Below are 17,083 nucleotides of genomic sequence, written 5' to 3'. Positions count from 1 at the left end.
TGCCACCTCCGGTTCCGTTACCAGCTGGAGGAGAGAGGCTGAAAGTCGCCCGTACCATCGCTTAACCAACCAATAGCGACGTGGATGGTACCCGACCGTTTCCCTCTTTCTATATCTATAAATAAAAGCTATATAAAATCGTGCTTATAAGGTAATTTTTAAATTCTTGTCCATACCTATTACCTACCATGGCTAAGAAATGAAACCATGTTGGTCACCCGAAGTCACAATGTATCTATGAGCACACACGTATACCTGTCAATGACATAATAGACCTCACATATTCTAGTGAAAGAAAGGTCATTGTGAGCTAATACGTCTCTGACGATCACCTCTTCGGATAGTGTCTCTATTTAGAGAATATAGAAGCAGCTATTCAAAGGTGTACTAATTATAAATTATACTTAAAAAAACTAGGGTAACAAGAAATCAAGGACAAGAAATAAGATAAAAATAAAATAACATAAAAGTATTTTGGCACACCTGTTGGACTATACAAATATTTAGGCATATGTCATGTGCTTAGAGTAGGTATGCAGGTAAAGCGAGCGTAGGTAAGCTTTTTTTATATCCACATATGTGTGCTGATGGGTTTAGATACAAATCCGCACCCATATCCATGTGCAAATAATGCAATCCAAACCTGCGCACATTAGTGTTCTTACTCGTGGGCACGTGGATAATCTATGCCCATTGCCATCACTACTCCCAACCTTCACTTTCCGACGTTCACGGGCGGAGAGGATGGCACAGGTCGTGGTGCAACCCAACGGCCACCGAAGCTCGACATTGTGCTCCATATCATCGACAATGATGAATCCACCTCAGGCTTGGCATTTGTGATCAACGCTCATCACAGCGGCACTCGCGCCCATCACAGCCTTCCTCCTTGACCTCGATGGGCTCGTTGTCCTAGCTGTTTGCCTCATGGTTGCCTACCTCCTCGACATGGTACGATTGTGGCAGTGTGATTTCTTCATCGTCTAGGCGGCTGTGCTCCCTCAGACGTTGCCTTCTTCTTTTGCGCCTCCCTCTAGTCCTCTATGGCGGTCTTGTTGCCACTCACCACCCTCGTGCTCCTCCTATATGTTGAGACCTCCTTTCTCATCGATGTCTAGGCGTCAATGCAGTTCTAATAGATCTAGCATGAGAACCCAAGCTCCCCAGGATGGCATCCGAGCGGGGGAGGCATCGATTGGGGGGGGGGGGGGGGCGACATCAATTGGGGGAGGGTATCATTCAAGGTGAGTGGAGGAGGGGGAGAGGACGTCAAAACCCAGAGCATGGGAAGGGAGGGACAACATTACATTACATACAGCTCATTCACCGTTGACCGATCATAATCCCTTGATAATAATCAGTAGAGAGTATCAATTAATAAACAGCGAACAACAATAGGTACAAGAATGGAATTAAATTTATTGTTTCCATATACTAAAAGAATACCATCCCTGCCGGGGCCCGCTCCCCAGCCTCACTCTAGATCTCTTCTTTGACTGATGACTCCAGCATGTACAGTACAGGCATGCATACATACATACATACACACCGGCCTCCTCCAACTCTCTCTTGCAGTGATTGTTCTTTGCGTAATGTATAAGTACGTACATAATTAATTACCACAGGTAATTAATAAAACTAAATCAAATCAACACCATCTTTCAATTTCTGGACAAAACTAAAAGAAAGAAAGAAAGAAAGAAAGAAAAAGGCAAGGAAGAAGAAGAAGAAAATTTCCAAATTCTGGCGGCTCAGCTCGATCAAGTATGTTATTGTTTCTTTCTTCACCAGCAGCATGCATGTAGAAGTGGAGAACGAACGTACGTACTCTTCTCTTTCTTGGTTTGGTAATTTGGTTGATCATGTCTTCTTCCTTGGTAATATGTAATTGCTTGTTCACGGCCAGCCGTAGAAGATGTGGTCGAGATCCTTCCTGCCGTGGTGTGCGGCGCCGTGCTTGCCCAGCACGCCGCTGTTCTTGCCGCCGGGGCCGTGGATGTGCGGGATGTTGATGTAGAGCACGGCGGTGATGACGAAGGTGAAGGCCCACCACACGAGCACAACCACGGGGGTCTTGCCGTGCTTCCCCAGGATGCCCTTGGCGAACGGGTAGAGGTGGAACAGCACCCAGAAGTTGAAGAACACGCCGCCGGCGACCTTGAGCCAGTGAGTCCACTCGCCGTCCAGCACCTTGGCGAAGGCCACCGCGGAGCCGATGATGTTGACCAGGATGATGATGATGGGCGTGACCATCAGCCACGTCCACCGCACCACGTACAGGTCCGCGTAGGGGTCCTTCTTCTCGTCGCCCGACGGCTGCTTCGAGGTCAGCTTGAACGAGATGTCCCGCCGGAACACCACCTTGAAGAGCACCTGGCACACGGCGGCGAGGTAGGCGGAGCAGCTGGCCGTCATCCAGAACTGCCCGTTCCGGAACCATTCGAACACCGTGACGCCGGCCCACTTCACCTCCAGCACGGCCAGGATGAGCAGCGTCCCGAGCACGATGGCCAGGTAGACGTAGAACATGGTGGTCGGCCGCTGCACGATGAAGTGGCCCGTGACGAAGGACAGCGCCGGCACGGTGGTGTAGAAGATGAGGAACAGCGCCGTGAACGGGTAGGTGGTGATGTTGATGTAGGCCACGCGCTGCAGTGGGTGCAGGAACGTGCTGCCGAATAGCGGGTTGTTCCGGGAGAAGAAGATCTCCAGGGAGCCCGTCGACCACCGGAGCACCTGGAACAGCCGCTCCGTCAGGTTGATGGGCGCCGTGCCGATGAAGGCGTGCGGGTAGATGGAGCAGTAGCGCGACCGCCAGCCCTTGATGTGCATCCGGTAGCCGGTGACGACGTCCTCCGTCACGGTGCCGTACACCCACCCGATGTCGCTGCCCCACCCGGTCTTCTTCTCATACGCCGCCGCCGTCACCGCCACCGCCTCAGCGATCGTTGCCTCATCCGACGCCGCCACTGCCTCGGCGGCCGCGTACGGGGACGGGTGCGAGGCCTTGGGGATGGTGTCCACGAACGCGTCGGACTTGCCGTATGCCTTCTTGGGCATGGGCAGGAAGCCGTGCTTGCCCTTGGCGACGGCGGCCTTGCTGGTCATCTCCAGCCCGGGCTTCTCGTACCTGGTCTTGGCGAACATCCCGCCGAGCGACGGGAAGCACGGGCCACCGACGTTGATTCTGGGCGGGTCGAAGCCGTAGAGCGTGATGCGGCGGAAGAGGCACCCGGTACCGACGTAGATGGGGCCCTGCATGCCGTCGAGCGCGCGGAGCGTGCCGTCGAAGAAGATGCGGTTGTGGTTGGCGTACAGGTCGGTGGGGTCGACGCCCTCGAAGCGCTGCGGGAACTGGACGAAGGCGACGGTGTCGCTGTCGCGGCCGAGCATGAAGCAGATGCCGGCGCGCAGGGCCTGGGAGTTGTTGATGTAGTGGTCGCAATCGAGGTTGAGGATGAAGGGCGAGTTGGAGAGCACCGCGGAGCAGCGGGTGAGCGCGTTCATGGCGCCGGCCTTCTTCTGGTGGTTGTGGCCCGGGCGCTTCTCACGGGAGACGTACACCAGCATGGGCAGCCGGACGTCGACGGTGCTGAAGTCCAGCGGGTTGTCCGCGCTCGCCGGCGGGCCGAGCTGGCGCGTGTGGCTCGGTTGGTTCAGCAGCACCTGCACGCACGTCGTCGTCGTCGTCGTCAGCAATCAGCATTCAGCAGAGCATGCACATGCACAGTTACTATTTACTGCAGTAGCTAATTACAGCTTACAGTGGGTAATTACAGAGGTTAATGAACTACTACATGTGGGTAAAAAAGGGTAATTAGAATGTGATGAGGTAGTAACTTCGTGTTAGTAAAAAATATCATCATGTAATTACATGGGTCAAATTGGTATGGCTAAACTGTCAAGAGGTGCTTAAGTTGTTTTCAATTACTACAAGGGGGTGTTAACTGTTAATCTGAGCAAAGTGCCAATTTACTATCCAACAATCAATCATTGAGTGTGAAAGTCACTTAACAGTTAACAAAGCACCCGTGATTAATTCAATCCAATTGGATTTAAAGGTGATGGATGCTGTGGTGCTGTCGGGGGAAAGGACCACCCCCAACCACCTCCTTCACACTATCTTTCTATAGTGCTCGAGAATGCTATGGATGGCTCCGTCTTGCTGGCCACAACAAAACAGAGCATCCATGATCCATCCATGGATTCAACGTCAGCACGTCCATTCCGTCAAATCCCGGAGAAAAGCACCCCGCATCTAACAACCAATTAAGCCCACGTCTGATTCGATTCTCGGGTCTATTTGACATAGCTTCTAGATCTTTTCTTATAGTGAAATGAAATCAGTAGAAGCTTTGTGACATAATAGTTTATTTTTTTAAGCTCTTAAAGTAATCACTCTTACTCTAAAGAATCCTCGAAAGCTCTACCAAACATTGTCTGCCAGCCATGCATGCGCATCCAATTCTCTTCCTCCAACAAGCTACTAATCTAAGGTAATCAAGAACACCGGTAGCAGAATAATGGAGAACGATGGATGGATTCATGCATGCATGGGAGTAAGAATGTAGGGAGTATGTACTGACCAGGACGATGCCGGCGTGGTCGCCCTTGCGGTGGTTCTCGGCGGGATCGACCCAGGTGCCGGACCACTCCGTGCCGTCGGCCATCCAGGTGGCCCTCGGCTCGCCGTCCTTGAGCCCCCTGGCGGCGTTGTACCCGTCGGACCTCTGCTTGATGTCGTGCTCGAGGCCGTTGATGCGGGCCTTGAACTCGTCGTACTCCTTGCGCACGCGGCGGCGGTCGTTGACGAAGTCCTCCTGCGCGCGGCCCATGTAGGGGTGGCTCTTGAGCTCGAAGTACGACTCCGGGCCGCGGGGCTCGATGCCGTGCTTCCGGCAGAAGGGCACCCAGAGGGTGGCGAACTTGGCGGCCTCGGCCATGGCCTCGTAGGTGAGCAGCATGCCCGAGTCGTCGGAGAGGTAGCAGGTGTTGCGCTGGACCGGGTAGTCGGCGGCCAGGATGGAGAGGATGGAGTTGGCCGTGCTCAGGATGGGCTCCTTGAAGGGGTCGGCCGTGGTGACGAAGATGTCGAGCCCCGGGAGGAGGGAGGTGCCGTCGGCGCGGTCGAAGCGCTGGCGGAGCACGGCGAGGTCGGGCACGCGGTTGATGGGGTTCAGCTTGGGCAGCTGGTCGAGCAGCCAGGAGAAGCCGAACCAGAACTCGCCGGCGATGGAGGTCACCCACAGCCACATCGCGTCCGGGTTCTTGTGCGAGATTCGCCAGATCACGAACAGCGTGAACGCGATCAGGCGGACGAAGATCAGCACCCTGCATCAAAATCCATCCATCCATTTACACCCGTTAATTCTGCGCAATCTTCACGCGACAAATCTACATAATTTTTCGCCACGCCTGACTGCGCAATCTTTACTACCATCGATGGTTAACAAGATTTTTAACTCGATCATTTTTAATATGACAGTAGGTTACTAATAGGATCAATAAAACTAGTGTGGGTGGTGATTGAGTGCATGCACGATGTTGGGCCCGGAGTGCAATAATTGGAGCGAACACGCATCGTGTTCTTGGCTTCACGCTCACGGTGAGCTTAGATGAAACACCACGACTAATGAGTCATTCATTAGGAGGAGCCACGGCCACGAGCATCTGCTGCCTCCACCACCCATGGCGAAAAGGCACCAACACCAATCATCATCGTGACAGGTGGCAGTCAATGAGCGTGAGCTAGATAGATGTGTGCGTTTGTATTTAAAAAAAAGAGAGCGTGAGCTGGCAGCGCGGCGCGCGGCAACGCCACCACCGACATGCGCGTCCCCACGGCATGAAAGCGCCAGCCAGGCAGGCCGTGTTGTGGGGCCCATGCCCCAGGGGCAAAAGTGGCATAGATTTGCTGGGAATAACGGTTTTTTTCCTGCTCTGTTATTCTTTCCAAAAAGAATAAAAAATATTTTTTTGTTTGCGCTTGGACCTTCTTCACCTACCATACTACTACAACTACTCCTAATCTTTTTCTGCGAATTATTTTGGTACAACAGAGAAGTTAATACCAGCTGTAATCCGATACCATGTGCACGCGTATTCACTCTGTACGTTATGTGGAGATGATGCACAAAGTGGACTTCAAAAATATGCTTTGGCCACTTGTACTTGTACTACTAACACGGCCTGAGCTGTATGTAAATGCACCGTTTTCTTCGTTCCTGCTGTCAGCACTCTCAAGCCAGCCATGTGGAGCACTTTGCTCAAAAAAAAAAACTTTAAAAAATCATATGGAGCACTACTTCTTTCTCTTGTTGTTCTTCGTCTTCTAAAGTTTTGCTTTTCAAGATGTGCTAGTCCTTTTCCCTCTAGATGCTGAAACAAGTTTCATTCATCTATTCATCAAAGCTAAAGATGCAACCCCTAACACACTCAAGCCTACAGCTGGAACACTCCCAACACCACCAATTTCTCTTTTCCTCTTTTCTATCCCTTTTCCTCACACACATCCTCCAAAAAACTCACCCCCTTTAATTCCAAGAGGGAGAGATTAGTGGAGCACCTTTACCATTAATGCCCATACTTTGTCACCAGTTAATCCTTTCCGTTAGGGATGCAAGCTTTATATATACTTTTTGTATTATTAGGTCGATCCGAAACTTAAAAATAAATTAAAATTAACTCGCATCTAATTAAATTAAGAAAAAAACTAAATAATGATTCAAAGCTTGCATTCTGCTTGGACTCACATGCCTCGTGTCTCCCCTCCCTCTGCTCGATTCACCCCAAAGCGGGTAAAAAATATGAGCCGCCAGGGCAGGCCGCGCAACGAATCGAACACGGAACACCCCCAGGCCCCAACGGCCAACGTCCCGCTGGGTGGCCCCACCGCGCAGCCGACAGTGCATCGAGGGGCGCGGTGTCCCGGGGCCCACCCCAGACGAGCCCCTGCCAAACTGTAACGTGCGCTTGTCTATACTCTGCTCCGGTTTAAATTTAACCGTTGTTTAAATTACCGCTGCTAACTTAACACCGACCAGTTTAGGAGACTGACACTGGTAAATAATTTTGAGATTGGCTGGCTTGATTTCGTAGGAAAGATTTGTTTGCGACGCAGGAATTTCATAGGAAAACAGTTGAGTTCTCGTTGTGGCGGCGAGCAATGAAGCATTGAAGCCTGTGCGGATGAGTGTGTGACATGGGAGCAGTGGTGATCACCTGTAGGGGTGGAGGAGGATGCCCTTGATCTTCTCGGTCCGGAAGACGGGGCGGTCCTCGAGCGCGACGCCGGCGTCGACGGCGGAGAGGTCGTCGCTGAGGTCGACGGCGACCCAGCTCTCGTCGTTGACGGCGCCGATCTGCCCCTCCGTGGCGGCCACCGCCACCTTGTCCATGTCGGCCGACGACGCCGCGGACGCCACCGCCGCCGCGCCCGCGCACGCGCACACTGGGAACCCGCACGCGCACCCGTGCCGTGCGCCCCCGCCGTTCGCCGCCTGCTGCGCCTCGCCGTCCCGCCGGCCGCCGTCCGCGACGCCGGGCGCCATCAATGCCCGCGCCGCCTGTCCCCCTGCCTCTTCTTGGCTGGCTTCTCTCTCTCGAGGCGAGAGGAAACCGAGAATGGCAAGCTACCTCTGCCCTGCCCTGCTCTGCTCTCAGCTGGCAGCCTCTAGCAAGTGCGTGGAGAGCTCGAGAGAGGAGCTCCCTAGAGAGAGAAGGAAGCTGGCTGCCGAGGCGCCGAGGGTGTGAGAAATGGCAAGTAAAGTACGTGGGGATATATAGAAATTATGGGCCGGAACGGAATTCACAAGTGTCGGTCGGCTCCGTCCTCAGCTAGCTAATCTTTCTCTGTATTTTGTACGTGCCTGCGTCTCCGTATGTGTGTGTGTGAAAGAGATGGAATGGATGCTAGGTTAAGGCAAGGAACCCCAACCTCCCCTGGATTTCTATGGGCAGAGGAACAAGAAACTCTCCCCCCTTCTCTCTCTCTCTCTCTCTGTCTCTGTGGGAGGCTTTGAGAGGAAGTGAGCTGAGCTGTGTATATGTAGGTGGCAGACAAGCAAGCGATGGTAGCTGCCTGCACGTACCGCCATGAGAGGCCCATATGGCCGCACCCACCTACCAGGCTGCTTCCGCTAAAATTCCGCGTTCCGGCCATGTGATCCCCCTGCATAAACTGTCTGGACTGGTTTTACATCACCATTGTTCCCTTCATCAGCGCTGCTGCTTGCATGTAACCAATCGTCGCAAGATATGGTGGCGATCGATTCCCTTTCTTATTCTGCTCCCCATTAACATATATTTACCTGCTAATCAGGGAGCCAGGGGAAGAATAGAATATAGTGGAAAAGTTTAGTGGAGGTGATGATTAGTAGTTTGTTTCTTTCTTACATACATACATACATCTACATATACATATATATGCGCTTCTTCTTTTAAAATGCTCTGTCAGGATAGCTAAGCTCCTGCCTCATCTTCATTGGAAGATTCTTTCCTTTCGCCTTTCCCCTAGCCCGTGAAGAGGATAGCAGTAGCAGTGGTCGTGCTCGTACATCGCCATGGCTCGATCACGAGCTGAACTGGGTCCGAGCCTGCCTGGTACACACTACATACAGCAAAGCCCCGGTGACCTCGCAACAGTGCACAGTGCAACTTTTATGAGGCTGAGCGGTTGTCATGCACGCCTGGTACCGGCTGCAACTGCATCGGATTCATTGGAGGCTGCAAGGGTTTAATTCCCCGGAAAGTTTCTTGGTTAGATTGCATGTCTGCATGGCTCTGTGGATTCTTGGCTTCTGATTGGAGTAATTCCGGTCACAGAGGAGAGGAGCATGGATGCACGCGGAGTCACACTCAGCGCCCTTCAATTTTGCTCTGTTTTTTTGCAAGCAAATGGTTCACGGGAAGACGCTGGGTTTTGCGACATGGTCCCCCGGGTAGGCGAGAATTCATGATCGGTACAGCCCCAGGTCAAAATTTCACCGGGACCAGTGTCGTACGAATGTATACAGCTTGCCGTTGGAATAACCAAGAACGCTGTACGCGCGTGCACACCCCAAGTCGTCTCTCGTCGACTCACACCAAGTAACAATTGGAATATGGCTACCTCTAAGTGTTCATACATCAAAAAAAAAATAAACAATAGGTACAGTAACATCAAATTTAAACTCAAATTATGAAAATATGGATAAGTCATGAGAGTATCATCAAATAAATACGTCAGGAGCGATGTCGTAGTTTGATTTTAGATACCCGTAGCCGGTGAAATTATCTGTTAATTTTTTTTTTCGAAATGGAGAAATTATCTGTTAATTTGTCTCCTAATTTTTTAATCTATTTTTATTAGTAAAACTGATTGTATATTCGTAGCCGTAACGATGCGGGCAGGCTAGAGGACGATAATGTAGGATAAAAATAAGTAAAGTATTCAAATTTTAAAGATTTTTATTAAATAAGAGAAAAGTAGAGTATAAGACAATATGAGAATTAACTTGTATTGTATATAATAGAGATACGTGACGATAATGACGATAAACCGGTACGGTTGGGACTAGGTTGCAAAATGTGAAGTCTCAGGGCTGTGGCGAGGAATCTACGCGCGTAACAAGAGGAGGGAGGCGCGCGTATCTCGCGGTGATGGCGCTGGCTGAACCAACGGGTTAAGCTGAGCATGAGGCCTACAGTCCGTAGCCCAGGAGGCTGAGCCAGTTGCAGTTGGTACGACAGGGACGTACCCCGCCCCGTGCGATCTCGATCCACACCACTGCCGCCGCCGATGCGGTGATCAATTGCAACGTACAGTAAGTAATGAAGCGGCTTTAATCAGAGTCCCCGGACGTCTCCGTGACGATCCAACTGCAAATGCCAGCACGTTAACCCCGGCCATTAATTTAGCTAATGCCCTAGTGCATCAGCATCCATCATCCGTCGCCGGAGAAGCCTCCGTCCAAGCAATCGACGGCTTTACTCATGCTACCATCAAATAATCAATTTCCAGATCCCTCTGCCCACGCAAGAGTAGTACTAGTACCTGCTGCTAGACAGTTAACTACTGCCGCGCCATGCATGGCCGGTCATTTCTCTGCGGCCAGATTTTGACTCCGACCCAAAGGCGACTCCATCAGCTGCCACAAATACCGATCTCTATCACCGTGCCATCCTTTTTTTCGATCGGGAAGCCGGTAAACGTATGCAGCAGCGGCCATATCTACTGTTACAGTAATATAGGGTGTGTTTGGTTACCTGCATATTGTTTTGTATAGTTATATCGTATATTCTTGATGAGGAAAAGCAGATTAAGGGGAGCTGTATTTTATAAACGAAGAGTATTTGGTTGGTTGAATCTACAGATGCAGGATGAATTTAAGTTTGTGTTTGGTAGGCTGAATCTGAGACTGCATGAAGGAGTTCGTTGTTGCTGACGAGTGAGCTCAGCTCCACAGCACTGCATCCGGCGAGCCTGGATGAGAGCTACGATCGATTTCAGCGCACGGGCGGATGCAGCGTCGGACCGTATTCGCGCATGAGCGGATGCAGCCTCGGTCTGCTCGTCACGGCATCCAAACATTCGTCTTCGTCCGCATATACCCACGAGGCGGGCTTGCACGAGCAGAGCAGGCCATCGTCACGGCAACCAAACACGCCCATAGCAGTATTACTACAGTGATGTAGCTACTCATATTTATCGATTTTCTCTCTCATATTTATCATTGGTAATAGATAATGATTATGGGTGAAAGAGGAAGTGAGAGTAATAAAAGTTAGAAAATATGTTAGCCGTTAAAGATAAAAAAATAAAAAATATTGTAATAATATTATAGAAAATAAATATTTAAATTATGGCTTAATCTAATACCTAGCCTCGGATATATTCATAGTTGGTAGCTGGCATGTTACTTTTGGGGTATATGGTTAGTGAATTTTCATGGACTCATGTCGGCAACTGAAAGATTAGTTGTCTTTATAATACAAATTAACCACCTAACGTGATCCAAAATTACGCTCGAGCGATTCCTTTCAGGAATGATTGATGATTCGGTTTATCGAGTTGTGATCGTAATTGTCAGGTTAATGTCGTCTTCGCAGTGCAAATCTGTTTTTAATTTAACGTGGTGGAAAACTACACTCGCTCAAGCGGTTCCCTTTCAAGGTAATTCAGATTATTGACTCACATATATAGGCAGTTGACCGGTTGGTGTCTTTAAAATGCAAACCATCCTTTAACTTAACGCAACAATGAACCACGCTCGAGCAGTTCTTTTTTAGAACGTTTGGTAATTTAGTATATTGATTCGTCGATGAATGACCATTCACTACTTTTGTATAGTAATTCTCTTTCCAATTAACATGATGTGAAATTGCGCTCGAGGAGCTTGTTTCATGAACAATTTGCAATGACTCGCAAAGGTAGTTTCAAGAATAATTTGGTAACAAAAAGTATTGACTAGCATAGGTAGTTGATCTATTGATGTCTTTGAAATGCAGACCTCATTTAACTTCATGCAACAAAAAAACCATGTTCCATCCGGCAATTCTTTTCGAGATGTTTGGTAATGTAGTTTACTGACTCGCATATGATCCACCCATGACATCTTTGTAATGTAAATTTCTTGTAACTTAACATGACACAAAACATTGTTTGAGCCAACTTCTTTTAAGAACAGCTTGTAATTTAGAGTCTATTTGGTTTATGACTAGTTTTGTCACATATTGCCACCTAAGTTTAGTCTTATTATATTTTTATGGCAAGAAAATTGACTAACTAAACTTAGACAAACTTTAGCAAATTATTGTGTCTATGACAAATAGATCATAAGACTAAAAAGTTAGACAAACTGAAATAATAACAGTAACAAATACTGTCTTATAAAACTAAGACTAATTAAATTTAGATGTGACAAATATAATTCTAATCCAAACAAATGCTTAGTTTATTGACCCGCCCCGTCGGTGCCTGCCAGCAGCACCGGTTTGCCTGTGCTCTCAGTTTTGGGTTGGGGCGATATGACTGACCACGGGAATAAGAAATGGGGCGTAACGGGAGGCGCCCGGCTGGCCGGCGTCGTCTCCCGACAGAAGGCGGGAATCACCGCGTCCACGGCCAGCGAGCCCACGTGCGGGTGCAGCAGCGGCAGCACTACGCGGCTTGCTACTGTGCATTACATGGCGCGCCTCCAGTTCGGCACACAGCACAGCAGCAGCCAATTGTTTCTGCGACCACCTAGATTGCTTCCACAGCACAGGAAAACTGCCTGCTTGCCTGCTTCTGCTTTTTGCCGCTGCTGCTTTTAGTCCAAGTGCCAGGTCGGGGCATGCAGGCTTGCCGCGTCGTTTCCCGGCTCCCGATGCGGACGGGACAAGGACAACGCCGCCGGCCGGCCGGCCGGCAATGACGCGTCCTTGGTCGCCTTGCGTATTTGCATGCCATGGCGGCTCAAGATTCCTGAAGGCTATCACATGCACCGCTGGTGAATAGTACAGTTTCTAGCCAGTCATATATGGTTAGGGATGAAAATGGAACGGGAAAATCCCGTTCTGTTCTGGTGCCGTATCTTTTTTTCAGTTCGTTTTTGTTTTTTTCCGTTCCCGTCTATCCTGTTTTCGTTTCCGTTCGGCTAAGAAAATGCGAAAGTGAAAATTGTAGGGGAGTTTTTCGATCGTTTTCGTCCATTTTCACCTATACGTTCATTTATGTCTTTGGTTGAGACTTATCACTTATGTTTATTATATGCTCGAGTATCGAGTTAAGGTTTATGTAGTTCTTTTTTAGAGGGGTATAAAATATGACGTACATAACCCACTTACATCACACTCATGCCTAACGCACACACACGCGTGCATGTTCTAAGCATACACGTTACAGATATATTCTTGCTAAACGGGCACGTGTGTGCATACCCCTAACTACTAAGAAAAAACCCCCGATGAGGCTCGTGGAACCCACGACTGGCCGTCCCTGTCAGTCTACCATTAGGAGCGAACCAACTGAGCTACTGCTCGGTCCTAAGGCTTATGTGTTGTATCTTCGTATCTTGTATTGTTTGAGTCAAATATTGATAAAAAATGATATGTCATGTGAATCGAAAAATCATATGATATATTTTTTACTTTAATACGACTTACTGATTGGATTGGTTCATTAAACTTATTAATTCAGTGTTATCTGAAGATAACGTTAAACTTATACATGTTGACATGTCTTGATGGTTCTGTAGATCGGTGTTTTTATTTTGTGTTTTTGAATCCCGATCGATACCGGCATTTTCCCGATCAGATTGGTTCGTTTTCGACCCTCCGATTATGTCCGATCATTTTTGTTTTTTCCCGTTCCTGCCTATCCCGTTTTCTTTTCCGTCCGGCAGAGAAAATATGAAAGTTAAAATGGTTAGAGAGTTTTCCCGACCGTTCCATCCGTTTTCATACCTATATACGGTGTGTTGGGATCACGATGAGTTTTTTAAATTATATCTTAGAAGTAAACTGAGTAGTGTTATATTTATTAAAAAATATATATTTAGTTGTATCTGTCTGGATAAACTGAGTTGAATTTATATTTAGTTGATTGATAAGTAAGTCAGTTAGCATGAGCAAATACAGAATCTGTATCTGTCGAGCTAGACTGCAGTATGAATTGAGCTTCACTCTCAAGTTAAAATAAAATTATATATTTGTACCTATTAAGTTAGACTTATTAAAGTGAATATAGGTAATCAAACGGTTTTTTTAAGATTCTATATACCTACTTAGGTTAGGACGAGAGAGATCCGGAGGTTGCGGATCAAATCCCACCGCATGGTCACACCGAAGGAAATGATTGTGAAGCCTGCGATTAAATAGCAATCGGTAGGAGAACTATTTAACAATAACTGTGGTGTAGCTGTGCAATGTGCTCCATGTTCAGTTCTCTGCCCCCAGGTTGACGGACGGGTGGATCTCTCTCGTCTCTGCGGAGCTCGGCTCGGCATGTCAATGGGCAAATGGTCATTTGTCTGTTGCTATTTGCTGCGGCTAGAATGAATGTCTACCGCAAATTTAGCTCTGCCAACTTGCATTTTTCAGCTACCAACTTGCATTTCGCCATTTTGTCAACCCTGCGATCGAGCATATGCTCTTGACTAATCTTCAGTGGAACATGTTACCGCACCTGTTGCAGTTAAACAAGTAGCGAAGAACATGTATGCGCGTGAGAATCGGTAGGGGAAAAAAAAAAGAGAAGCAGGGTGCGTTGTCCACTTTGAAAACAAAATGTAATGCTCTGCTGTAGAGAGCAAAAAGGTTCAGGTGCGTCAGTGAAACTGTGAAAAGTAATGTATCCCCTGGGGACGTTTCTCTTTTTATTTGGGGTGAAGATCGTGATTCTAGTAGCATTTGGGGATGTTTACAGGCCATTACGGGCAGTCTCTCCTCTTCCTTTCTGTTTCCTTGACACCAGAGTGGCGCATGCTTAGCGTTTGCATCCGGTTAACCAAATGGATAAATAAATATAGATGTGCAATAGTAAATCTTTCTCTCTAAGAATCTAATATTAGATAAAGCTAGTCATTCTGATCATGAGATGTCTTGGCGAACAATCCATCTGCTTATTCCTCTCGCCCACAGGAAACCTCTTTTTTTTTTTTTTTTTTTTTTTTTTTAAGCAAGGGCCTTGACAGGGAGAATCCAGATACAAATCACAGGCAACCAAAGCAGCACTAGCACGAATCTCGAGGTTCAATGATGACCGAAGACTGGGACGAAATTAGCCGAGTAGACCATGTTAGGATTTAAATGGAAGCATCATCATGACTGATACTATATACAAAATTAATATTTGTTATGGAGGTTTAGTCATCTTGTCTATACTTCGGGTATGACTTTTGGTGCTTTTTCTTATATGACATTTTTTTTTATCGAAGTGGTTATATGGTATTGCCTAATATTTATATATTCAGAAATAGAAAATTGACTATAACTACATTCCTAATCTTAACCGTACAATTTTAAATCTACCTGTAGTCCACCCTATTAACTTATTCAACAAATATCCTAACAAAGCAGAATTAAAGATCAAATCGGCAAAGGACACTCTAATCGAGGGTAGGTAACTCATCACCCATCAAATGCCGACACTGATGGATACGTAATTTTCTGTCGTTTTTCTTCTCAGGATTTGATCTATTGACGCTCACATTCTGAAAACAGAGTTTACTGCTCATCTCACGTACAAGCATGTGCTCATAAATCGATTGAGCAGTACACGCTGGCTTGAAGCGTAGAAACCCTTCCAAATTTGCAGTACAGATCATCATCCGAATGATCAACAAATAAAGGATCAAACAGAGGGTGATTACATAAGCATCGACCGATCATCATGGCCATGAATGATTAGCAACAGGCTAGCTAAAAGAAGCCAAGAACACAAAAAGGGAAAGAAAACTCGCCTCCAAAAGAGATGCCACCACCGACAGTTTTGGTGGACCTGATTGCAAGCAAAAAGATGAGAGAGAAACAGTTTTTTTTATAAAAAAAATGTTATGATGAGAAGGAGAGAAGGATGCATTGTGCTTTCAGTTTCAGTCAATCATTGACAGGGGAAATGGGGCGAGAGAAAAAACAAAATAATTAACAAGTGCACGAACAATTGCAGTAAGCCGGTAGCTGCTTTGTTAATTACTAGCTGTTACCAACAAATGGAGTGATTGTTTGGAGCTGAGTAGCCCCATAATCCAAATCAATCCGCTTAACCACTCACGTCAAATCACATTGAATCTGAGCCAACTACAAGTACAATCTACCATTAGTAACACTTGGAAGCTTCTATCTTTGCTTCAACTTTTATTTCTGTCTGTAAAGTTGTAACCTCATGTACCATTACTAATATATACTCCATCAGCTCAAAAGTATAAAACAAAATTTGTTTTAAAAAATCATCAAAATTAAATTTTGACCATTAATTTTTCTTATAATATGCCGCCGATTACAGTAAAATCAATATCATATTAAAAGTACTTTAAAATACAAATTTACTGAAACAAAGTTTGTATACTAAACCTACATATAATTTAACTACTTGTCAATCAAAACTTATAAGTATCTTATTTTTTTAAAAATATATCTTGTATTTTTAAAAAAATATATCTTGTATTTTTTAACAGAGGAAGTACTATTTTGTATAACTATTTTCTTTGTTTACTTGTGGAAGCACTCTTTTAATAAAAAAAGAAAGGTGGCACGCATACTAATTTGTTTTTCTGTTGTACTTTTTTTCCGGACGATTTCTGTTCTTGTACTTTTTAATCTACCAGAGTCAGCCAATTAATTTGAATAATAGCATTTTCTTTTCCAGTCAAGCAACCATATGCAAACAGTGTGCTCCCAACTCTTGGACCCCCACAGCAAACGTGGCGTGCATTGCGCAACATATACTGCATTATACCCGACTCTATTTTCAATTAATAGAACAACTCGATCTAATTTCGTAATTTATAATGTAAATCTGAAAATGGTATCCCCTTCCACGGCACGACGACAAGGACAATACAATACGTGACTTGAAAAACTTAAGGTCGATACAAAACGCATGGATTTCACAAGAATTCATTCCCGTGGGGTCGTACAAAGAACAATGGAGTAATCCGCGCATCGAAACGGATTTACAGTCTGATCCATATGGCAATTTCTGGCAAATTGATGTATGCAGCAGCTCCAATCATGAAATCAAACCAATGTTTGTATCTGATCAGCTATATACTCCATCTAATCCGAAATAAGTGTCGTTTTGAATATCGATATGATATTTAAAATAGAACTTTGACTACTACTTCTTAATATACTGATAAAATATATCAAAAATATATTATTATAGAAATATTTTAAAGACAAATTTACCCATATCATTTTGAACCATCTAAACTTAATAAAAACAATAATTTATAACCAAAGTTTGAAAACATTGATTGTACGGAACTAAAAACGACATTTATTTTGGATTGGATGAAGTATGGCTTTTAGTGAACGTAACCAGCCAAAATAAGTTCCCTGCAAGAGACACTTTGAAGACCTACTATTCTTCTTTTACTTTGAGACGTGAAAGGAGGCACAT

At 46.4% G+C, this 17,083-nt stretch overlaps 1 protein-coding gene across 1 annotated transcript; it reads right to left on the bottom strand.

Moving 5' to 3' along the window:
• Positions 1-1,399: 1,399 nt before the first annotated feature.
• On the bottom strand, positions 1,400-8,063 carry LOC133899692 (probable mixed-linked glucan synthase 6). Its single transcript, XM_062340731.1, has 3 exons — positions 7,222-8,063; positions 4,587-5,331; positions 1,400-3,666 (listed from the first exon to the last, which is right to left on the bottom strand). The coding sequence occupies exons 1-3, from the start codon at positions 7,548-7,550 to the stop codon at positions 1,897-1,899; spliced, it is 2,844 nt and encodes a 947-aa protein (XP_062196715.1). The 5' UTR covers positions 7,551-8,063; the 3' UTR covers positions 1,400-1,896.
• Positions 8,064-17,083: the final 9,020 nt, after the last annotated feature.

The sequence above is a fragment of the Phragmites australis genome, chromosome 18, assembly GCF_958298935.1.
Source record: "Phragmites australis chromosome 18, lpPhrAust1.1, whole genome shotgun sequence".
In the NCBI taxonomy this organism is placed as follows: domain Eukaryota; kingdom Viridiplantae; phylum Streptophyta; class Magnoliopsida; order Poales; family Poaceae; genus Phragmites; species Phragmites australis.
The sequence above is the reverse complement of the archived record's forward strand: the minus strand, read 5'-3'. Positions and strand labels throughout refer to the sequence as shown.

Excerpts from the sequence above, each read along its gene's own strand:
- LOC133899692 (XM_062340731.1), bottom strand. The coding sequence starts at position 7,550 with ATGGCGCCCGGCGTCGCGGACGGCGGCCGGCGGGACGGCGAGGCGCAG. Across the intron at positions 5,332-7,221 it reads ATCCTCCTCCACCCCTACAG|GGTGCTGATCTTCGTCCGCC; the intron begins GTGATCACCACT and ends ATTTTGATGCAG. Across the intron at positions 3,667-4,586 it reads ACCACGCCGGCATCGTCCTG|GTGCTGCTGAACCAACCGAG; the intron begins GTCAGTACATAC and ends ACGTGCGTGCAG.